Below are 25,621 nucleotides of genomic sequence, written 5' to 3' on the forward strand. Positions count from 1 at the left end.
CAGAGATGAATACCATTCGCCTCCCGCTATCTAGTCAGGAATCAAGAACATTTTTTATTCTAGAATGTTACTTCAATAAAGCCAAACTCAGCTGGTATTGATAAAAGCACTGCTGGCATATTCAGGATTAAAGAACAACAATGGGCTTCGTGAAACAACACGTTTGTATGTGTTTATGAATAATGTGCATTTCTTTAGACGTCTTTATAAAATCATTCAGCATAACGATATATTATAGCAAGAGAAAATTATCAAATATAAACAGTATTTCAATATGTTATACAGTATATTGTATAGTTGTTTCTTGAATTAGAAATAATTTGAAACCGAAAGTGTAGCTGCTTGATTTCCATTCCACAATCATCTTTGGCCAAACAATGGCTTAGTGAATGTTGAATGATGGCATCATAAATATGCACAATTATGTCATTAGTTCTAGGTGCTGGAGAAAAATTGGCAGCAAAAGATCTGTAGAATACTACTGCATAGAATACTATGCAGTAGGCAAGATGTCAGTTTGCAACCTATACAAATGCCTCTGTGGGTGTAAAGTGTTGTCCCCATACGATAAGATGTATATTCCTATATAGATATAGCTCCTTATAACAGTGTTTAGTGCCATTTGCTATTTCTACTGATATAAGACTTTTTTGAGACTTTTAGGACTGTAATATTGTACAAAAAATTGCCTGCTTTACATATAAGCATCAAAAAAGTCTACTTGATGAAAGACTGTCCCCATGTCAGAAGAAAAGTGTGAGTGATGAGAGAAAACTATCCCCATTACAGAAATAAAGTGTGAGTGCTGAGAGAACACTGTCCCCATGTCAGAAGAAAAGTATGAGTGCTGAGAGAAATCTGAGCTCTTGGGTCAGAGTCCTCTGAATGGACTTTTCAGTTCACCATTTTGAGCCATAAGTAGGGCTGCCTTGTTGGAGGATGGGATTGTCTGCTACATTTCACAATTACTGTAAAACTAGGTGGCTTATTATGGAACTCAGTGATGATCACAGCTGTGAGTTGAGTAGTGCACGGGCTATCCAGTCAGTTGCTGGGGGCGGTGTCTGGTAACTGGATAAAGAGCTAATCTTCAGCTTACAGAGCACTAGTTTTGTACTTTTGATACCTTTTGTACTTCTGCTCAGGGACCAAGTATCCTGCCAGCCGAGACATGTATCATGTGAACTTCAGACTCATCAGTAGTGCAGGTTCTTCTGCCTGTTACCTGTTCCTGACTCTTTAAATCTCAGACTGATCTGGTAGTGCTGTGACCTTTGGTTCTTCTGCCTGTTACCTGTGCCTGATCCAGTATTGCTGTGATCAATGGCTTTTCTGCCAGTTATGCGTGTCTGATTCTGTGAACCTCAGCCTGATCCAGTACTGCTGTGACCATTGGTTCTTCTGCCAGCTATCCGTGCCAGATTCTGTGAACCTCAGCCTGATCTAGTACTGCTGTGACCAGTGGTTCTTCTGCCAGCTATTCCTGCCTGATTCTGTGATCCTCAGCCTGATCCAGTACTGCTGTGACCAGTGGTTCTTTTGCTGGTTATCCATGCCTGATTCTGTGAACCTCAGCCTGATCCAGTACTGCTGTGACCAGTGGTTCTTCTGCCAGCTATCCCTGCCTGATTCTGTGATCCTCAGCCTGATCCAGTACTGCTGTGACCAGTGGTTCTTTTGCTGGTTATCCATGCCCGATTCTGTGAACCTCAGCTCCAGTGATTCTCTTCTCTGTTAGCCAAGCATAACTTTGTGAATCTCACCACGATCCAGTACTTTTGTGACCTGTGATTCTCCTGCTTGTTGCCCTACAGGAATCCCAATCCGAGCTGGTAACATGTATCCAAACCTGTATTCTGTCTGAGCTGGTATCCTGCCTGAGTGTTTATTCTAAATCCCAGAATGAACTGAAACCTGTTTCTGGAACCCCATCTCCATAACCTGTGTCCGGCAATCCTGAACCCAAACCTGATCTTGAACCCCAGCACCTGTACTCTGAACTCTGTTCAGAACCTGAACCTGAATAAGCATACTTATCTGTTTTGACAATAAAAATAAATATTTCTCTCAAAATACGGGCATCTTGTCTGAAGAAAAGAGTGGTGAGAGAAGAGTTTCTCCTTGTAAGAAGAAAGTGTAAGTGCTTAGAGAAGACTGTCCCCATGTCAGAAAACTGTCCCCATGTCCATTGTGTAAAAAAGAAGCTTCTTGTCGAAGAAGCTCCTGAAAAACTCTTAAAAGATGTCAAAAATGACATTGCAAGAGAAAAGTGTTTGGCAGTAAGCTGACATTTGAAAACATTAATTTATTTTTTTGCTGGGGAAACCCATTTGACCCCCCATTCCACTGAAAGCAAGAGCATCTCATAACTATAAAAGTAAGTATTTATGTATATTGTATCACAAATAATAACTATTGATTGCCTCAGTCCATTAATTATAACAATTCAATAATAGAACAATATAAGAATCTTAGCAACAGAAAATTCTGTATTATATATTATACACATGCAGTATATTGATGTATTGTTCAATGATACTGGAGAATTATTCTACAACTTCTTCATCTGTTCATGCCATGATAAGATATTAACATAGATCAATATAAAAAGTACTGCTTACCTTGTATGGCCCCTGGCTAAATCCACAGTAGGTACTCTCCATGGTGTAACTTCTTAATACACGCATGTCATGCCATACCACAACACGGGCTGTTGATGCTCTTGCCTTTTCTACTAAAAAGCTGCTGTGTGACATTGAGAATGCAGGAGCGATCTTATCGAGAATTTTGGGTAAAGTCTAAATGAAATATTAAAATGAAATTAACATATAAAAAATCAATTGCTTGATCCAATCCATATATTTGTAGAAATTTAGCTAAAATCTATTTTTGCAGAAGGAAACAAGTCCAGTGTCTACAAAGCCTAAAGTCATGGGACATTGGAAAGTAAATATATGCTAGTTATGTATTTGAATAATTAATATCGGTTTCCTCCAGGTTTTTTTTACTATTTTAAATTTTTTAGCAAGATTGTGTCAACACATTATTACACCTATCCTCTTTTAGTCATCAGTATAACATCAGCCCAAGCCTAGAGAAAGTTGGTTCAGAGCTCAAATCAGTTCAGCTGATTCACAGTGGCCAGAGAAGTCCATCTAACTAGGGGTCGGGTGTCCATAAATCGGTAGCCTCCTGTGTATATATATATATATATATATATATATATATATATATATATATATATATTGCCCCATGATTCATTATGCAATATCCATGTGGCATTTTCATTAGACCAAAAGTTTATGTAGTAATTGAAATATACTTACCCTGTATCCAACATCCTCCATGAGGACAGATGAATCCACTACACAACCAGCTTGCCACAACGTCTCCTTTATGCTGCATCCATAGAAAAATACATTCTTTCTTTGTGAATGGCCATGATAATCACAGAAAACCTGCAGACAAAGATAACATTTAAATACACTAGCCTTTATGCGCTTCTCTCATGTTTATTGTGTTTTATTTTTTTCACAGAACAATTGAGAGTTGGAACATTTCATCTTCTTTTCTTTTTAATTCCATTCAGTTTTTACTTTTTTATTCAATTATAGGCTGCCTGTTTTTATGTCCTCCAGTCATCATTTAAGACACAGTGGTGAAGGGCAGGGGTTTCATTGCCGTAGGCAATGGCTGGCTGCAGGGCTTACCAACAAGGTAAGTCACAGTAAAGCCCTAAATCTTTATCAAATATATCACAAAGTAATAATCTCAGCATTCTACAAAAAAAGAACAGATACTAAATATTCCTCATTGACGACTTCTCTGTGAAATAAGCAGCTATAACATCTTTTAGCCATGTATTTCAATTAGATGTCTTCTCTCTAATACAGTATGATCTCCCTGGATCAGCATTATAGTTTTTTTCTTACAACATTTTTTTTCAGAAAACAAAGGGAAAGTAGTAATGCTCTAGAGAGGGCTAAAGTCAAACCAGTCTATGCTTTGTTATGGATAAGAATTCTCTATAAACAAAAGTGCAGACAGAATATTTGCCTTCTATATAATATCCCCGATTACCAAATATCCAAACATTTTGTTAAAAAAGTGAAGAAAATAGGAAAAATCAAATACTTAATAATTATTAATAATGCAATGTCATAAAACTAAAACTTTATAGTAGTTTTTCTAATCTGTATGGAAACATCTGCAATGTGTTCTTCACACATATTGTTCTTCGTATACTATTGTGAAGAACACTGTTCTGCACTCGTGTTTTCTGCCAACTTGTGAAGAACACATCTCTTCATATGTGTGAAGAACGACAATACAGTGAAGAACCAACTGATGTGCACCATATTCTTTGTTTCAGGAATATGTACATTGCTACAAACAATAGAATAGAATAAAATTATAGATAGATCTTCTATCCTGCCAGTTTAAATGTTTAACATGGGTCATTCTCCTTTTTGAAGTTCCACGAATATTCCATTGATTAAAAGAACGAAGAAACCGGACTGACTTCCTTATTTCTCAATAAAATGACACATTTTATTGGTCCCCTTGGTCCTTTTGAAAATGCTCGAGTCTCCCATTGACTTCAATGGGGCTCGTTATTCGAAACGAGCACTCGAGCATCGGAAAAAGTTTGACTCAAGTAACGAGCACTCGAGCATTTTAGTGCTCACTCATCTCTAGTATTAAACCCTTGATAAAAGTGCCACAGGCAGCTTTTTATTAAAAATTACAACGAAATTCAAAGAGATTGATAAGTCTGCCCCATTGTGGGACTAAATTATAGCTGAAGGCCAAAAATTCCAGCTATTGAGGAAAAGACATGTAAATCCTGCAACTTTTTTGGAGATACTGAATTCTGTATAGTATTTTCACTTGCTGTCTGATGAAACTGAAAAAAGTTTCTTGCCTCATGGCAGCACAATAAATGGGTACAAATTGGAATACAACATATAATTGAAAAAGGAAGTCAGGTCCCAAGGTCATTTCAACACACTTTAGATACATTTAAAAATAAGATAAATCCCTGATATTATCTATTTTATATTCAGGTATTTTTATACCACTTTACCATCAGGAATTCCTCCCTCCTTCTAAGCATCCCCCACCACCACCACCACCTTTTTCTGTTCAACTTTGCTGGGAATTTGTGCCTGAGAAGATTGTCCAGCTTCCTAATCAATAATGTTGATGACAATAATCACTACAGGCTATCATTTAATTGCCAGAGAATCCCCCCCACCATCCTTTTGGGCAGATCATGGGTACACTAATGTTTTACTATGTATAAAGTTTCTATGTCTTGTTTGACTTTTATTCTCTCTATTCAGTAGGGCCTGCACACAGTCATCACTAGTAACAAAACAATCCGTTACTATATGCAACTGTTTTTGTTATGTTCCCCTATCCACTAAAAAGAGATTTGTAGAAAAAAAAAATATAATTTCATTGAACTATATTAGGAGAAACATATGTCGAAAGGGCAGCTAAGCGTTGCTCATGGTAAGCAATAATTTAATTGAACTTCATAAGGAGAAACATACATCGAAACGGCATTGAAATGTTGCTTATCAATGATCTAGCAACTGTCTTCAACTGCAATAGCTGAAAACATTGGAGGTATTTTTATGCCATTGCTATTGTAGCTAAAGTTGATTGTTTAACTATTATTGCTGAACAGTTTCAGAAATCATACCACTACCAACAGCAATCTCAGCAGAATCTAGAAGATACATTCTTCCCTTCAGAGGATACAAAATGCTCTTGGTATTCCTGGTGAGCTAAAATCAATGAGTTTTTTAGAGATGGAAGAAATCAGCGTTACATCGTCTTGTCATACAATGGCCGGTCTAAGTCAGGAAGAACAGAGATCAATACTTTTCATACTAACTTACAAATATTGACAATTTACCATGGATTCAGGCCAGGCTCTGCAGGTTCCTAGGAACTGAAATGCCCAGAGAAGAGGTAGCGCTGGGCTCATATCACTTGAATATTTTCCTGCCACTTACTACCTACAGGGCATTTGCAATTGCTCTCAGCTCACACATAGGGTTTGTGCGTTTGCTAGAACTATACTAAGTGTAATTCAATGAATGAGTTATAGCTTGCCAGGCAGCACAGCATGAAAAAGACTGGGGAAAAGTGCAAAACAATCGCTTAAAACATGCAGGCAGGCAGAGTGGCACTGTTCTTGGTACAACCGAGTTCTTTAAAATGTGAAATAAATATGTATAAAACTTTCCATTCCCTTGACTTCTTTGTACTTTTAAAGTCTTTTCACTGTTAAAGGGGTTGTCCACTTTTAGCAAATATTTGATATGGTTTGGTTTGTATAAGAAAAAGTTATACGATTTTCTAATATACTTTCTGTATCAATTCCTCACCATTTTCTAGACCTCTGCTTGCTGTCATTCTATAGGAAGCTTCCATGTTTACTTCCAGTGGATAAAAATCTATCCATGTGATGTGATGGACATGTATGTGCACGAACTGTTATTATCACCGAGAGTAATAGGAGTTGTGTGATAAAAACGACTCGTGCACCTGCACCTCCATTACATCACGTGCACAGATTTCTATCCACTGAATAGAAGCTTTTATAGCAGGACAACAAGCAGACATCTAGAAAACCATGAGGAATTGATACAGAAAGTATGTTGGAAAATTGTACAACTTTTCCTTATACAAATCATATCAAGTATTTGCTGAAAGTGGACAAGCCCTTTGAGTATATGAAATGTCACATGTCTGTCAACACATAGTGCCCCCTTTTTTATGTTACTGAAGCTAAAATTGTAGATAGACCTTTTAGGATGTCACAGGCTGAGCTACGCAGTACTTAAACCACACAGAAAAGACTTATGAACATTTGCCAAGATGGTGCCTAATTGTCAGACGCTCCTGGAGGATTAAAAACGTAGGTAGGATTCCCTATTTTACTAGCTGAAAATCGATAAGCATGTGATTGGCAACTGATAACACTAACCAGTAGAAAGATTCCACCCCGTAGTAATAGGGACTACATAGACTATATATTTTTCTTTCTTTCGGTTGAAAAATAACCCTGTAATAACCATCAATTTGACCTTCTTCAGGAGACTTTCCAAGCCTATATTTGACCATGGTGTATACAAAGGAGACATACCTATGGATAGCAAATGTAATACCTATATCAGCTATATGGCAAACCTTTTAGAGAAGGCATGTCCAAGATTCAACCAAAAGACACTTATTTATCACAAAGTGTCAACACAGAAAATTAAGCGGTAACTTATTGATCCCTGTTCTTCCGCAATTTTCAATCATATCAGCCTCCTGTGGACACCAACACAGTTGAAAGGTAGAGGGCAAATTCGGATGATCATTGTTGTTTCTCTCCAGGGTCCTTCTCCAGAAAGAATCATGGGGCCAGCAGAAGGACCTCCAAAGACAATCCAACCCTGTCCACACCTTCTCACTCTTCCTGCAGGCCCAAGCTGCCAAGGACGTGTTGCCTTAAAATGGCACTGAGAGCAGCATCTCTAAAGTCACTTGGGACTGCAGGAAGATTTCTTGGGGGACATCTATCTTAGTTTTTTTTTCCTTTGGTGTATAATTGAGACTTTTGGAAGGCCTTGTGTATAATCGTGTCTTTTTTCTTGTGTTGTATGTTTAGTTTTTACTGTCTTGGAAACTGCAAATTTTTTTTTTTTAGACTTTTTGTTACAAATGTCTGAAATCTATTTGGACACAAGCTATGTGAGGGGGAGGGGTTTAATAAAGGAGGGGACACTACTGTACATTTTGAATTTGAGGCAGTGACCTGCATTTTATGCACTCATAATCAAACCCCAGGGTGATGACTACATATGAGTGTGCGGGTGCGGAGAAACACATACATTTTACATGTTACCATTTTGTTGGGTTCTTACCAAACAAATGTATGGTAAAATGTAAAACTAATGTTTTAGGGCAGAGACCTGGGTGCCCACAGGTTTGCCACCACTGACCTATATCCTTTTTACTAATTAAAATGAGATATTGAAACTGACAACTAAAAGATGTCTAAACTTATTGTTCCTTCACTGAATAATAATATGCAATCATAGCCCAGTCAGCTCCAGAACGACATATGGTATGCTTTATACTAACTAACCAAACATTATCTCCACACTGCTTATTACACTGGAACACAGAAGTAAGTGAGAAAGCATGTTGTATCTTTTGCATTATACTTACCAGTGGTGTTCTCCCAATGCTGTTAAGATAGTACAAGAGTCCCTTCACATGATAAATAGTTGGTTGTAGGTTGGACTTGGGCGATAACCATTGTCTGTTTAAATCTTCACCACTTAGAGAACACCTATGGCTAAAAAGGAAAGGCATACATTAATGTACAATCACTTTATATGATACTTAGATAGTTCCAAGATCCAGATAATTCCAAGATCCGAAGATGGTCATGGTCAAAGCTAAATTTCTGCCAAGACCTGGGGGCTGTCCAAAAGTAGCTGCCCTTCTGCATGATCTGGTCCGCCCAACGGTGAACTAGGGTTCCAGTTACTTGGTAGTACCCTCCAGGTGATGCCTTTTCTGAAAGCATAGGAGAGGCGAACAGGGAGAGACCAAAAAGCGCTCATAGAGTAGTAGTTTGTACAACAATGGACAAATTCAGATGGGGGAGGAAAGAATGAGGCTCACCAGATAGAGCTGTGCAAGTTCCAGGCACGACACTAGTGGAAGGCTTGAACGGAGTACCAATCAGGTGCTGCCTGTTGACGGAATCATCAGAGCGCAGTAGCCACACCGGTCTGGATCAGATGCATGGGATGATGGGGTGATTGTCACTATGGTGCACACTGGTAGTCAAAAGCTCTGGGAAGACACTTAAGACCCTAGCTTCTAGTCTCTCCTCACTTGAAAAAGGAATTGCCGCTGATTCCGAAACGCATTGTGTTACCGAGACACCAATAAACAGATTTGTTGTGAAGTACTCTCCGAATCACTTTTGACTACCAGTGTGCGCCATAGTGACAATCACCCCATCATCCCATTTTCTGGAAGCAAAAAAACCCTGTTCCCCAAGGCTGTATCAGGGCACCAAGATTTATTTTGACAGATAATAGTTCTGACCACTGCAAATGCAATTACCTGGAAATTCTAGGAAAATACGAGACCCCAATTGACCTGTGTCATAAAAAAATTGAGTGCTCAGCAGAGTTTTGAGAAGAAAAGACCTAGCTACACTCAACCATGATCGGGTCACTGCACTGCTGTCCAAACTGGCTCAGATAAGGACTTTATTCTAAAAGTCAACTCATCAACACATCAAAGGTATAATTCAAGTTGTGATATAGATTATTTTCTTATTTTTTGATAATTGTAACTAATAATGGTTTTAGTTATTTTTAGTTCCATCTTCAACAAAATGTTGCTCATTTGTAATCATAATACAAAACAAGTTGTTTGTAACAAATGATGTAAAACAGTAAATAATTAAATTCCAATCTATTTCCCCAAAAGTAAAGTTTTTAAATTCCATATGTCCTAAAATACTATCTTTAAAAATACAACCCATGTTTCCCTGTGGGCAGTGATTGTTTGAGGTAGGCAAGGGTTAGTAGAGTTATGGTTGAGTAGCGCATAGCTGTTACTGCCTACTTCCCTGTTAGCTTCCCATATAGTTTCTAGGAAAATATGCAAATACGTTCTCCAGGATTGAATAAGGAAAACCATGCTTCTTTTAGCTTCTTTATAAGGCAACTCCCTTGACATTAAGCATTACCGTCAGGAAGCCTAATTACATGATGCAGGATGAAATCCAAACCAGTATGTATAAATATGCAAATACAGGCGGTCCCCAACTTACAGATGACTCCTAGTTACAAACGGACCTCTGGATGTTGGTAATATATTGTACTTTAGCCTTAGGCTACAATGATCAGCTGTAGCAGTTATCACAGGTGTCTGCAATGAAGATTTATTGTTGATCCTGATTCTTATGACAATCCAACATTTTTAAAGTTCAATTGCCACGGAGACCAAAAAAAAGTTTGACTGGGGTTACAATTATAAAATATACAGTACCGACTTACATACAAATTCAACTTAAGAACAAACTTACAGAACCTATTTTGTACATAGCCCTGGGAATGCCTGGTATAGCTTCTAGACTTCCTTGCCAGATATTTTCTATTCTGTGGCTCAGTCACTACTTTTCTGATTATTTGCTTGTTGCCTGGCTTTGAATTGTTCACTATTTTCTTGTATTTCTGATTTTGTACCTCTGTAATCTTGTTGTGACTTTGGACTGTATGCCTTTATTTTTACCTATCCACTCCATCTACCAGCTGCAAACACTAGTTCTGTCTTCCGCTTGTAGGGTCACTCAGGGTTGGCTAGCCAGTTCAAGATAATGGGATTTTCCTGTATGGTTCATCTGCCTCAGGGATGTGGAGAGTAAGTTCACCATTACTTTTGGGTGTGCCTTTTGGTGCACTGGTTCTGATAGCATGAAGACAGCAATGCCTTAAATCAAACAGAGAATGGAATGAATTTAATAGTTTTTTAAGTGCACTGTGCCACTTTGCACCTTACATCATATTTCTGTCTGATGAAAGCAGGGGTTAAACTAGCCTCTCTGCTGCCTGAGGTAAACTGTAGAAATACAATCCCACTTTCCTGCTATCCAATAGTTATATACTATGTATAGTGTAAATAATCAGTTGAGATATCCATTTAACCCCTTTGAATCCACAACCTTTTCTCATTTCTTTCAATCTCCAATTTCCAAAAACAAGAACTTTTTAAATTTTGAATTTTCAGAGCTGTATGAGGCTTGTTATCTGCAGGACAAATTGTACTTCTTGGTGTAAGTATTAAATATTTCATTAAATGCACTGGGAAGCTGGGAACAAAACTTCCATATGCTGCACAATTGACCCAAAAAATCCAAAAAAGGACGTTTTTTTTTATGGCTATCACTGTGTGGCCCAAATGGCAGATTAGCCACTTCTGATAAGGAGAAGAATAAAAGACACCAGACACTGATGGTAAATGGAAGCTCTCATTTTTCCATCAGTTCTTTTTTCAGTTGAAAACATGGACACTTCATCCATCATCCCCCTATTCTGGTAATAGGAATAAACACACTACAGTGGCATTATTTTAAATCACAGAAGGAACTTTTCTGTGTTTGCATGTAAAGTCTGACAGCTCCCTGCTGGGTGGGTAGGTATTATTTACGCCTCCTTTTCACTGACTTATGTTTTCTGCAGCAAGTCAAAGAAGTTTAACCCTTAAACCGTCTAGCTGAAGAGGGAAACGTTTTAATTGCAGGGAAGAAGTGTAAGGGTTAAATGTCCTGACTTGCAGCAGAAAACAAAAGTCCCTGATGAAGAGGCAGCATCTCAAGATTGGCAAGCTACCCGAACCCCTACATGGCTTTTACAGAACAAATTTGGAACAAACTTCCAGCAATATCTAGTGAACTTTAAGTGCTCCTCATCATTTGTCAGTTTCTGCCTTCCCTCCTCTATCTGTCCGGGTGGTTGGAGGAAGCAGATACTGATGGACAAGGAAGTAAAAGAGTGTTTAGGATGCACACAAACTGGTACATGACTCCAGTTCCATTACTTCTCTCGAGCCAACCTCAGTGTTACACTTTCCTGCTCATTATCTCCAGCTCCACAGAATGTCCTGACACTGAACAGTGCCTAATGTCTGGAATTTGCAGAACGAGGAGCATAGAGAAAGTGCCACCCTCTCTTATGAACAGACCTCTCCTCCTGCAGTTCAAGGCAGCCAAGAAATGCCATGATCATGGCTATTTTAAAGTGACTCCTGGCTGCCTTCAATTCAGCTCCAAAGATGCCACCCCCCCCCCCTTTCTCCAGCAGAGGGCGCCGCCTGAGGCAGTTTTCTCAACTTGTGGATGCTGCGCCCCTGGATGCAAGGACTTCCTTATTGCATATTTTGTTCGCTCCATGGGATTGGACTAGCATATGCTCTATTTCTATGGGCTGAACACATCTGTGTGCAGCTCTCCTTACAATTAGGTAAAGTGAAATAGTTTTTTTTAGAATAAGTACATGAAACAATTAAAAATAATCTACATTTTTTTCTTATAAACCTGTAAGTTCAGTTATGATACAGTATATTCAGCCTGATGCTAGCACAGGGGTATTACATTTCTACCACCATCTCATATCCATGCATCATCAAACAAAAACAGGCAGGGGAACATGGAAGTGTCAGTGTGGAACTATTGAGGATTGAAAGGATAAGAATGTTGTTTTCATTACTTTAATAAAGCCACATTTTTTTTCTCCAGAAAGATAAAATCCTTTACTAGTTCTTGTTTTTAAAAACAATAATATGGCGATGACGACTGTTTTATTTACTCCTTCTGTTATCACAGCAGATACAAACAAACATGGTTCAAGCCAATGTGAACTGCAGTCAAGGATGAAGAAAAGAGAGATCTACTGCTGATATTAAATATGAAGCAACAGTCTGGAAACGGCTTTGTCTGCTACAATTTAATGAAACAATTTTTTTTTTATTTGCCAAGCCTTTTTTAAGTTGAAGTCACCGATGTTGTTTTAATTAAATGAAACGGTTATTAAGTCATAAAAAATGAAAAGCGATAACAATTTCTTTACACGAGGCACAAACACCAGAGGAAAAAAAACAAAAAAAATAGGTCTGACTTTGAATTGTTTTTGGATTATGAATACAATTATTTAATACCGTTTTTTGTGTATTATTTGTGTTCTACCCTCAGAAACATTTTAATAGCAACCTCCAGTGCATAATAACTAGTTCATAAAAAAACTTGCATATGATGATGTAGATTTTATTTGCATGAAAAGAAATCTTTGCAAGAAACACAGGACATTAATAAAACTAGCGCAAGGTTGAGGGCAACCATAGAAAAGGAAAAATATTTCTATATTTCTATTTTATTGTAATGGTCCCATTTGGTATTTTAGTACATTAATATTTTTTTTTAAAAAAAGATGACTATATATCTTTAATATATACATATTAATCACTAAACTGCCGGGGATGGGACTCCATACATTAGTTAGTTTAACTCTCAATGTTCACATAGAGAAGGAAAGAATGGCACTCACCGTTGAATCCAACAATTTTCTACTATTATCAAATGAGCATATCCACAATACCACAGTGGTCTAAATTTCTATACAACAGAGGGAATAAATGGCAGGGCAACTTTCTACAAAAGCAACTGTAGTTTTGCATTTATGAGGGCATCATCGGTTCCCTAAGTACTTCTCAACAGAAAGGATGAAGTGCTAAACGGCACTAAATAGACATGGCCTTTGCTGAAAGCTGCTTTGCCAAGTCCTACCTCTGTTTTATTGCACCTTTGACCACTGTGGTATTGTGGGTATGCTCATCTCACAATAGATGAAGATTAGAGATGAGCGAACATACTCGTCCGAGCTTGATGCTCGATCGAGCATTAGCGTACTCGTAACTGCTCGTTGCTCGGACGAATACTTCGCCCGCTCGAGAAAATGGCAGCTCCCGCCGTTTTGCTTTTTGGCGGCCAGAAACAGAGCCAATCACAAGCCAGGAGACTCTGCACTCCACCCAGCATGACGTGGTACCCTTACACGTCGATAGCAGTGGTTGGCTGGCCAGATCAGGTGACCCTGGGATAGACTAGCCGCTGCCCGCGCTGCTCGGATCATTCTCTGTCTGGATGCCGCTAGGGAGAGAGCTGCTGCTGGTCAGGGAAAGCGTTAGGGTTTTCTATTAGCTTACTGTTAGGCAGGAGTGATTCTACAACAACCCAACAGCCCTTCTTAGGGCTACAATAACGTTATACTTTTTTTTTTTATTTGCTTGTGGCTGGGCTTGCTGGCACTAGTAGTGCAGCTAGTACCATATTGTGAGGAATTAGCAGGGGGACTTGCTACCGTTGTGTTTAGCTCTTAGTGACACACATATCCACCTCAAACACCAAAGTGGGAAAATTTATTAGGGGTTTGATTTCAATTAGGCAGAGTCTGCCAGTTTCTTTTTATTTTACGTTTATTTTTTTAATAACTCAGTGTCATCTCATCTTGCATAGTAGTGTGCTTTAATACTTGGCTAGAAAATAGCCATAGGAGAATCCAAACGGCTTACTTACGCCTACAGTAGCGTTATATATATTTGATTTCTGGTTGATCTGCTGGTGGCTGTAGTTGCTGCAGTGCATCTACTAGCAAATTGTGAGCAATTTGGAGTGTGACTTGCGACCACTGTGTTTTGCGCTTAGTGACGCACATATCCATCGCAAAGACCGAAGTGGGAAAATTTATAAGGGCCCGGGGTTGTATTTCAATTAGGCACAGTCTGCCATTTCCTTTTTTATTTTACGTTTATTTTTTTCATAACTCAGCGTCATCTCATCTGGCATAGTAGTGTGCTTTAATACTTGGCTAGAAAATAGCCATAGGAGAATCCAAACGGCTTACTTACGCCTACAGTAGCGTTATATATATTTGATTTCTGGTTGATCTGCTGGTGGCTGTAGTTGCTGCAGTGCATCTACTAGCAAATTGTGAGCAATTTGGAGTGAGACTTGCGACCACTGTGTTTTGCACTTAGTGATGCACATATCCATCGCAAAGACCGAAGTGGGAAAATTTATTAGGGCCCGGGGTTGTATTTCAATTAGGCACAGTCTGCCATTTCCTTTTTTATTTTACGTTTATTTTTTTCATAACTCAGCGTCATCTCATCTGGCATAGTAGTGTGCTTTAATACTTGGCTAGAAAATAGCCATAGGAGAATCCAAACGGCTTAATTACGCCTACAGTAGCGTTATATATATTTGATTTCTGGTTGATCTGCTGGTGGCTGTAGTTGCTGCAGTGCATCTACTAGCAAATTGTGAGCAATTTGGAGTGAGACTTGCGACCACTGTGTTTTGCGCTTAGTGACGCACATATCCATCGCAAAGACCGAAGTGGGAAAATTTATTAGGGCCCGGGGTTGTATTTCAATTAGGCACAGTCTGCCATTTCCTTTTTTATTTTACGTTTATTTTTTTCATAACTCAGCGTCATCTCATCTGGCATAGTAGTGTGCTTTAATACTTGGCTAGAAAATAGCCATAGGAGAATCCAAACGGCTTACTTACGCCTACAGTAGCGTTATATATATTTGATTTCTGGTTGATCTGCTGGTGGCTGTAGTTGTTGCAGTGCATCTACTAGCAAATTGTGAGCAATTTGGAGTGAGACTTGCGACCACTGTGTTTTGCGCTTAGTGACGCACATATCCATCGCAAAGACCGAAGTGGGAAAATTTTTTAGGGCCCGGGGTTGTATTTCAATTAGGCACAGTCTGCCATTTCCTTTTTTATTTTACGTTTATTTTTTTAATAACTCAGTGTCATCTCATCTGGCATAGCAGTGTGCTTTCATACTTGGCTAGAAAATAGCCATAGCAATAGGATAGCATCGTTTGGTTTTAAAAACTAAAAAACACACAAAAAAAGAAAAAACACAAAAAAAAGTTAAAAAAAAAATTAAAGTTATAACTCTCATTTTCAAAATGTTTAACCCGAGGGCTAGGGGTAGAGGACGAGGGTGGGGACGTGGGCGTCCAACTACTGCAGGGGTCAGAGGCCGTGGTCCTGGGCGGGGTGAGACACCACCTGCTTATGAGGGAGCAGGGGAACGCCGCAGAGCTACACTCCCTAGGTTCATGTCTGAAGTTACTGGGACTCGTGGTAGAGCACTGTTGAGGCCAGAACAGTGGAACAGGTGATGTCGTGGATTGCCGACAATGCTTCGAGCAATTTGTCCACCAGTCAGTCTTCCACGCAGTCCACTCATGTCACCGAAATCGGCACTCCTCCAGCTCCTGCACCTCAGCCTCCTCCCCCCCTGTCTGCCCCCTCCCAGCAAAATTTGCCATTTGAACCGGCATACTCTGAGGAACTGTTTTCTGGACCCTTCCCACAGTCACAAACCACTTGTCCGGTTGCTGATGAGCAATTTTCCGATGCCCAGGTTTTCCACCAGTCGCAGTCTGTGGGTGATGATGACCTTGTTGACGTACTGGAAGAAGTGTGTAAAGAGGTGTCCGACGATGAGGAGACACGTTTGTCAGACAGTGGGGAAGTTGTTGTCAGGGCAGGAAGTCCGAGGGGGGAGCAGACTGAGGGATCGGAGGATGATGAGGTGACAGACCCAAGCTGGGTTGAGAGGCCGGGTGAACACAGTGCTTCTGAGACGGAGGAGAGTCCTCGACCATAACAGGTTGGAAGAGGCAGTGGTGGGGCCAGACGTAGAGGCAGGGCCAGAGCTGGTGCATCAGCGCCAAATGTGTCAACTAGTGAAGCTCCCGTGGCGAGGGCTCCTGCGGCGAGGGCTAGATTTTCAGAAGTCTGGAGGTTCTTTAAGGAAACACCGGATGACCGACGGACTGTGGTGTGCCACATTTGCCAAACCAGGATCAGCAGGGGTTCCACCACTACTAGCTTAACTACCACCAGTATGCGCAGGCATATGAATGCTAAACACCCCACTCAGTGGCAACAAGCGCGTTCACCTCCGGCCGTGCACACCACTGCTCCTTCCCCTGTGTCAGCTGATAGTCAGCCCCTTGCCCAGGACCCTGCCACAAAAACCCCATCGTCGCCTCCACGATCCTCCACAGCATCCACCAGCGTTCAGCTCTCCATACCCCAGACGCTGGAGCGGAAACGCAAATATAGTGCAACCCACCCGCACGCCCAAGCCCTTAATGTGCACATCTCCAGATTGCTAAGCCTGGAGATGCTGCCCTATAGGCTAGTAGAGACCGAGGCCTTTCGCAGCCTCATGGCGGCAGCCGCCCCTCGGTATTCGGTCCCCAGCCGCCACTACTTTTCCCGATGTGCCGTCCCAGCCCTGCACCAGCACGTGTCAGACAACATAATCGGTGCCTTGACCAACGCCGTTTCTGACAAGGTCCACCTGACCACGGACACGTGGACAAGTGCTGCCGGGCAGGGCCACTATATATCGCTGACGGCACATTGGGTTAACTTGGTGGAGGCTGGGACCGAGTCTGACCCTGCGGCTGGTCATATACTGCCGACGCCGAGGATTGCGGGGCCTACCTCGGTCCAGGTGTTTCAGGCCTACTATGCCTCCTCCTCCTCCCACCCCTCCTCCACCTCCTCCTCTGAACGACCATCCGTGGGCATGGCGCCATCAGTCGGTAGCTCTAGGCACAGCAGCAGTGCCGTCGCTAAGCGACAGCAGGCGGTGCTCAAACTGCTGAGCCTAGGCGATAAAAGGCACACCGCCCAAGAACTATTACAGGGCATCATGGCGCAGACTGATCTGTGGCTGGCACCGCTGAACCTGAAGCCAGGCATGGTTGTGTGTGACAACGGCCGTAACCTGGTGGCGGCTCTGCAACTCGGCAGACTGACACATGTGCCATGCCTGGCCCATGTGTTAAATCTGATAGTTCAGCGTTTCCTCAAGACATACCCCAATCTGTCTGATTTGCTCACGAAGGTGCGCCGCATCTGTGCGCATTTCAGGAAGTCCAGCACAGATGCTGCCACTCTCAGGGCAGCGCAGCGCCGCCTCCAACTGCCCGCTCACCGACTGTTGTGCGACGTGCCCACGAGGTGGAATTCAACACTGACCATGTTATCCAGAGTTTACCAGCAGCGCCGAGCGATTGTAGACTGCCAGATGTCAACTTCCACCAGAACTGGTAGTCAGGTCAGTCAGCTTCCTCAAGTCTACAATGAGGAGTGGACGTGGATGTCTGATATCTGTCAGGTGCTGAGTAACTTTGAGGAGTCAACACAGATGGTCAGTGGCGATGCCGCCATCATCAGCCTCACCATCCCGCTGCTTGGCCTGTTGAAAAACTCTCTGGTCAGCATGAAGTCGGAAGCTTTGCGCTCCTCACAAGAGACGGGGGAAGAATATTCCCTTGTTGATAGCCAAAGCACCCTTAGGTCTGTCCGCATATCGGAGGAGGTGGAGGTGGAGGAGGATGAGGAGGAAGAGGAGGAGAATGTTGGCGAGACACAAGAGGGGACCATTGTTGAGTCCTTCACTGTTCAGCGTGTATGGGCAGAAGAAGAGGAGTTGGAGGAGGAGGAAATGGACAGTCAGGCCAGTGAGGGGAGTGAATTCTTACGCGTTGGTACTCTGGCGCATATGGCAGATTTCATGCTAGGCTGCCTATCCCGTGACCCTCGCGTTCAAAGAATTTATTCCAGCACCGATTACTGGGTGTTCACTCTCCTGGACCCACGGTACAAGCAAAATCTTTCCACTCTCATCCCTGGAGAGGAAAGGAGTGTGAGAATGCATGAATACCAGCAGGCCCTGGTGCACAAGCTGAAACAGTATTTCCCTTCTGACAGCGCTAGCGGCAGAGTGCGTAGTTCTGCGGGACAAGTAGCGAGGAAGAGCAGGCAGCTTGTCCAGCACTGGCAAGGGTACGCTTTACAAGGCTTTTGCCAGCTTTATGTCACCCCAGCAAGACACTGTCACCTGTCCCCAGTCTCGGCAGAGTAGGGCTGATCTTTACAGAAAGATGGTGAGGGAGTACGTAGCTGACCATACCATCGTCCTAAATGATCACACAGCTCCCTACAACTACTGGGTTTCAAAGCTGGACATGTGGCACGAACTGGCGCTGTACGCCTTGGAGGTTCTTGCCTGCCCTGCCGCTAGCGTCTTGTCCGAGCGGGTTTTCAGTGCAGCTGGTGGCATCATCACCGATAAGCGTACACGCCTGTCGACTGACAGCGCTGACAGGCTGACGCTTATCAAGATGAATAAAGCCTGGATTTCTCCTAATTTCCAATCTCCACCAGGTGAAGGAAGCTCAACCTGAATAATTTATCCACTCCTCCTCCTCCTCATTTTCCTCCTTCTCCTCCTCTTTGTACAGTAAAGCAGAGGAAACTGGCTATTTTTTGACAGGGCCCACTGGCTCTAGCTATAGTACTTTATGCATTTAATTTTTATGGAGGGCCACGACCCGGTCCTCTGTTTTAAACAATTTTTGGGAGTGCCACATACAGGCACTCAATCTATTCAATTTTTCTGGAGGGCCACCTACCTGCTCCTCTGGTTTGAAAACTTTTTTGGACTGCCACATACAGGCACTCAATCTATTCAATTTTTCTGGAGGGCCACCTACCTGCTCCTCTGGTTTGAAAACTTTTTTGGACTGCCACATACAGGCACTATCCAAATTGAATTGTCTCCATAGCAGCCTCCACACGTTGTCTCCATTGCTACCTCCAAAAGTCGTCCATATAGCTGCCTCCATACATCGTCCCTTTATCAAACGAGGTGTGTCAGGCAGAAATTTGGGTTGTTTTCATGGATTCCACATCAAAGTTGTTAACTTTGTCGCCACCCTGCTGTGTTATCCACAAAATACACTGGCAAACTTTTACCATTTACGGATATTATTTCAGCGCTTCTTGTGCATCTGTTTACATTTCCCTCACCCGCCATATCCTAAACTTATAAGAACGCTACTACACTTGATCTTATACAAAAGGTTCTTAGAAGTGCTGTTTGGGGAGTAGCCTAGAGACAGGGGCTTGGATTGGCGAAAGCTCGCCTGGCAGCGGAGCGCCAGCTCCATGCCAAGAACCAACTAACATAGTTTTAACTGCAGCACCTTTAATCTACTACTAGTTCACTGCCTCCATACATGGCCGCCTTATCAAACGTGCTGTGTCAGGCAGAATTTTGGGTTGTTTTCATGGCTTCCACAACAAACTTGTTAACTTTGTCGCCACCCTGCTGTGTAATCCTCAAAATATACTGGCAAACTTTTACCATTTACGGATATTATTTCAGCGCTTCTTGCGCATCTGTTTACATTCCCCTCACCCGCCATATTCCAAACTTATAAGAACGCTACTACACTTAACTTGGTGCAGGCTGGGACCGAGTCTGACCCTGGGGCTGGTCATATACTGCCGACGCAGAGGATTGCGGGGCCTACCTCGGTCCAGGTGTTTCAGGCCTACTATGCCTCCTCCTCCTCCCACCCCTCCTCCACCTCCTCCTCCTCCGAATTACCATCCGTGGGCATGGCGCCATCAGTCGGTAGCTCTAGGCACAGCAGCAGTGCCGTCGCTAAGCGACAGCAGGCGGTGCTCAAACTGCTGAGCCTAGGTGATAAAAGGCACACCGCCCAAGAGCTATTACAGGGCATTCCACATCAAACTTGTTAACTTTGTCGCCACCGTGCTGTGTAAGCCACAAAATATACTGGAAAACTTTTTTCATTTACGGATATTATTTCAGCGCTTCTTGCGCAGATGTTTACATTCCCCTCACCCGCCATATCCCAAACTTATAAGAACGCTACTACACTTGATCTTATACAAAAGGTTCTTAGAAGTGCTGTTTGGGGAGTAGCCTAGAGACAGGGGCTTGGATTGGCGAAAGCTCGCCTGGCAGCGGAGCGCCAGCTCCATGCCAAGATCCAACTAACATAGTTTTAACTGCAGCACCTTTAATCTACTACTAGTTCACTGCCTCCATACATGGTCCCCTTATCAAACGAGCTGTGTCAGGCAGAATTTTGGATTGTTTTCATGGCTTCCATGTTAACTTTGTCGCCACCCTGCTGTGTAATCCACAAAATATACTGGCAAACTTTTATCATGTACCGATATTATTTGAGCGCTTCTTGCTCACCTCCTTTGGTTCCTCTCTGCCACCCAGGTTTGAAGCCTGAGTCCATTTAGGGTATGTTGCCATGACACTCTCTAGCCTGCCGCTGCTGCCGCTGCCGCTGCCTCTGCATGCCGTCCCCTATAGTGTCAGGGTCAATTATTGGATGTTTTAGATGCTATCTAGCCTCATTCGGTCACTCTGTCATGGCCATGCTGTTGCCCATAATTTTGGCATAATGGTGCGATTAACCAGCCTCAGAGGCATCCATGCATGCTGCCCCTGCTGTTTCCTGTCCATTTCCGTGGTGTTTCCATCCTTTTCTGAGGTTCCCAGGTGGCCAAGCTTCCCTGTGCAGAGCCTTGGTCCCCTTGAAAAATGCTCGAGTCTCCCATTGACTTCAATGGGGCTCGTTACTCGAAACGAGCACTCGAGCATCGGGAAAAGTTCGTCTCGAATAACGAGTACCCGAGCATTTTAGTGCTCGCTCATCTCTAATGAAGATCCTTGAATTCAGTGGTAAGTGCCATTTGCAAAGAGTCTGCATGTTCTCTCTGTGTTTGTGTGGGTTTCCCCCGGGTCCTCCGTTTTCCTCCCACACTCCAAAAACATACTGGTAGGTTGATTAGATTTTGAGCCCCATTGCAGACAGGGACTGATGTGACAAGCTCTGTGCAGCGCTGCGTAGTCTGTGTGCACTATATAAATAAAGAATTATTATTATTATTATTGTACAGATATATATGCAATTAGGAACAGGGCACCTCTGTGGCTTTTCCCTGCTGTATCCCACTAGGAGTCCCCTAGGAGGACATTACATACCAGGGTAAACAAAAGGGTTACGTGACCACTATGTATTAAATGTTATAGAATTATATGTCACTGTTATCTCACTCTCATCCATTCTGCTACTAATGTAGAATACTATGGTTTTACCAATCAGTAAATCCAGGCAATAAATCTACGGTATATGTCCCATGTTTGAACATAGCCAACATCCATTCCCACTTTTCCCTTGCTCCCTTCCTTCAGCTCTGACACATTTTTTTTGCATGATTTGGACCCAAACTTAGGCCACATTCTGACTAGATCAATCACTGTATTAAAACGTTGTCCAATTCTTACAGAGCAAAATTATGACAACTTTAGTGCCCTAATATTTTTCCCTACATCTCCGAAAACAAATCACAAAAATGCTGCCATATACATGTATTGCTGTTATGGGAATATATAACCTGATACGCACAAGGCACTATGCACTATATTGTAGCACTGCAAAAGTCTCTATGCTAAGGATTACCTATAGCTCTGTAGGGTGGATGAGACATAACAACTGCTTTACATCCATAGACATAATTTGTATGAATATCCTTTACATGGGGTTTTGCCCACATTAAGGTCTATTACATTGATGTTATTTCCAATACTACAAATGACAAAAATATATCACAGAAATAGCCCATCTTGCTGCCAGTGGAAAGACACATCCATAAGGGGATAAATAACCGAAAACGCAAAGAAAGCATAAAGTAAATAGTTATAAAGAAAATTTAAAGGCCTCAGCTGTGAGGATAAACTTATTTTAAAATATCTTGTCCATAACAGTTAAATGTGGAGACAAGACCCATCATAACTTGTGACTGATGTCTGATGTAATAATGGTGCCTGGGGCACTGTTAGTCATAAACTCTGAAGGGATGCAGAGAGCTCAATGGTTATAGAACATCACCGCTCACTGTGCATTGTAACAACGTCAAAGAAAAATAAGATGAATATCGATGGATATTTATATAAAAATAAAAAAAAATTTGTGAGAAAATATCCCAGTCCGGCTATGACATTATGAATGAGCAGCGATGCTCTACGAAGCATTCTCTAAGCTGCAAAATGTTCTCATTCTGTTTTTTGGCTATACTTAGAATAAACAATACTAAAATAAAATCACATACTGCATACATTTTGCATAGAGCAGACCATTACTATACAGAACACATTCCTGGAGGAATGGAAATCATATTATTATTTTGGTTTACTCAAAAAAAAAGAAACTGGAATGCCCAATAGCTTTATTTTATTGTAGTCTATTTTTAATAATATTTAATATTATAATTGTTTTCTTTTAATCATTATTTGCAGTTTCTCTGAGTATGACGAATTTTTAGCCATCCACTTTGATCAAAAGTCAAATATATAAAGGGTTGTCCATTTGTCCTTTTAAAACTGATTTTTTTTATTCTTTAGAAAGACTATGAACTTTAGATCTGTGGAGTCCAACAGTTGGGCACACACCAAATAAGTTGTTCCCAAAGAACGCAGTTTTAGGAAATGAATTATTGTCGCATAGACTTAGTACATACCAAAAGCCATGAGGCATATGCCCAGCTTAAGAAAGGCCAAACTAAAAGGTAAATCACCTTTAACCTCTCCAACAACCTTTAACTTGGACCTATTTTATGTTCTTGAAAGCTCCCCTGAATAGAGGTAATCACACCATTTCTTGTTCAGGTTCGCTTAGTTCGGCAAAATCAGTTTGGGTCCAGGTTCGGACACCTGCTACCCTTTAAATGTCACGGTCATTTGTATTTAAATAATTAACAGATGTACTCAGTGCCACGTGCAGGTATTACTGGTGGTGGTGGGGGGGGGGGGGGGGGAGTGTTGAACCAGATGTTAGGTAAGATAAAAGATTGGGGTGTTAATTTTCAACATGTCCTCTACTTTTGAAGTTGCCCTGAAGCTTTCTCCCTAAATACCCATATGGAACACATACACACTCAGCCAAGCCTGCGGGTACAATGTTGGGAATGTTGGGTATAGTTGATAGGGTAGCCTTAAAATGATTATACACATTATACAGGCAGCACGATGACTGAGTGGGTAGCACTTCTGCCTTGCAGCACTGTAGTCCTAGGTTCGAGTCCCACCCAGGTTAACATCTGCAAAGAGTTTGTATGTTCTCTCTATGTTTGCGTGGGTTTCCTCCGGGTCCTCCAGTTTCCTCCCACACTCCAAAAACATACTGGTAGTTTGCTTAGATTGTGAGCCCTATGGAGACAGGGACCAATTTGGTAAGCTTTGTGCAGCACTGCATAATCTGTAGGTGCTATATAAATAAAGAATGATTATTATTATTATAAGTTGAAAATCTACACAGGAATTATATATTTATCCATATTGATATCAGCGTAATGTGTCACTTGTATGGAAATTGTCCCCGCACACAGTTTTGTGACCGGTAACATTTGTATGGCATGTATGCATCGCTAGTTATTGCAAGTAAAAAGAAGTCACAACAAGATGTCTTATTTTTCATATATGACTCTGTAGGGAACAACTTTTTGAGTATGGGGTGTAGGTAGTGATTAAGAGAACAGTAAATTGAAATAAGAATGAGATCAGCTGGGTATCATTTTGCCACATACTGCACAGGAAAGGTCATTTCATCTGCTGTCCCTGTTCTCTTCTTCCCCATATTCCTACAGCTTGGAGCTTGAGAACAAACTATACAAAGTAACAAACCAGGAATCTGAAGGAAACAGAACCCGCAATCTATCAATATTAAATGATGTAGCAACAAGTTATAACATACTGCACATACTGTAGATTTAGAATTTCTTTGAATTTGCAGAGGAAAGCATATATTTATATACACAAGAGTACAACTTTAAAAAAAGCAAAACCTACAGTACTATCACTTTCATCAGCAGCATAGTCTGCTAAAATGCAGCAAGAGGAGTAATACTAAAGGTGTTTTCCAGGTTACTGATATTAATGATCAATCCATAGGATCGGTCGACAGTATCAGGTAATAGGGGCTCCAAAACTCAGAGCCCTCACTGATGAGTTAGACTCTGCAGCCTCAGGCATTGGAATAACTGCTGAGAAGTGCAGGTCCATATTCAAATATTAATAAAATACCAAAAACACCTTCATGCCGATGGAACAAACTTTGACAGTTCTATTACAGACTTTTTTTTTTTATAACAATCACTATAAATATAGAAATACAATTAAATGACCCACCCAGCATGAGGTGTGGGAAATGGTAAGAAGATCTGCAGTTTCCAACACAGTGCTCACTGCTAAATTCAGCATGCAAATTATACAGACAGCATTCTTGTAAGGACAGGAAGGGGACAAGAAGAAGACTTCCTGTCAGCTCAGGTCAGGATTTGAAGAGAAACTGAGCTGTCAAAAGAAGGAGGCATGGTTCACTGGCAGCCTGGAGAAACATGACTCTTCTCTTCAGAAGTTGACTTATGTCTATTTATTTGCATATCATAAAAATGGCTGTAATTAAAATTCAGTGCCTCAGTGGCAGACAATTTAGGTGATATAGGAAGGGACCTTTAACCCTTTTTCCAGCAGGTATTACTGGTAACATTCTGGTGACAGGTGTTCTTCAAGGTTTAGGCAATCAGACAATGCTTGGCTAAATTTGGGAATGGGTGTAGCTACAAATAAACCATTATGAGCCAACAAATTTTTCAACAAAATTGTCCATTCAATAGATAGTAACTTAGTCTCAGTGATAAGATTTCAGAATACTTTGTCTATTTAGTAAAAGATAATATTTTGACATACAGTCTATACTCCAATTCAGGTACGGTGTCTGAGTGATAAGCACTTCTGCCTTGCAGCGTTGTGGTCCTGGGTTCGAATCCCACCCAGGTCAACATCTGCAAAGAGTTTGTATGTACTCTTCGTGCTTGCATGGGTTTCCTCCGGGTACTCCGGTTTCCTCCCACACTCCAAAACATACTGCTAGGCTGTTTAGATTGTGAGCCCCATAGGGACAGGGACCAATTTGACATGCTTTTTCCAGCGCTGTGTAATCTTTGTGCACTATATATAAAGAAAGAATTAGTATTATTATTATTTTTAATTATGTTCACATGGGGAACACGGGGATAATTATGTATGTATCATCTAAA

At 41.5% G+C, this 25,621-nt stretch overlaps 1 protein-coding gene across 2 annotated transcripts in view; it reads right to left on the reverse strand.

Annotated features, from left to right (window-relative positions):
- Positions 1–25,621, reverse strand: part of AGBL1 (AGBL carboxypeptidase 1) — a 404,673-nt gene that overhangs the window by 188,060 nt on the left and 190,992 nt on the right. For both annotated transcript variants that reach the window (XM_072148535.1, XM_072148534.1), the window contains 3 exons: positions 8,236–8,365; positions 3,327–3,458; positions 2,622–2,798 (listed from right to left, as the gene is read on the reverse strand). In XM_072148535.1, the coding sequence (XP_072004636.1) occupies positions 2,622–2,798; positions 3,327–3,458; positions 8,236–8,365 (439 nt within the window). The remainder of the gene's footprint in view (positions 1–2,621; positions 2,799–3,326; positions 3,459–8,235; positions 8,366–25,621) is intronic.

The sequence above is a fragment of the Engystomops pustulosus genome, chromosome 4, assembly GCF_040894005.1.
Source record: "Engystomops pustulosus chromosome 4, aEngPut4.maternal, whole genome shotgun sequence".
NCBI lineage: Eukaryota > Metazoa > Chordata > Amphibia > Anura > Leptodactylidae > Engystomops > Engystomops pustulosus.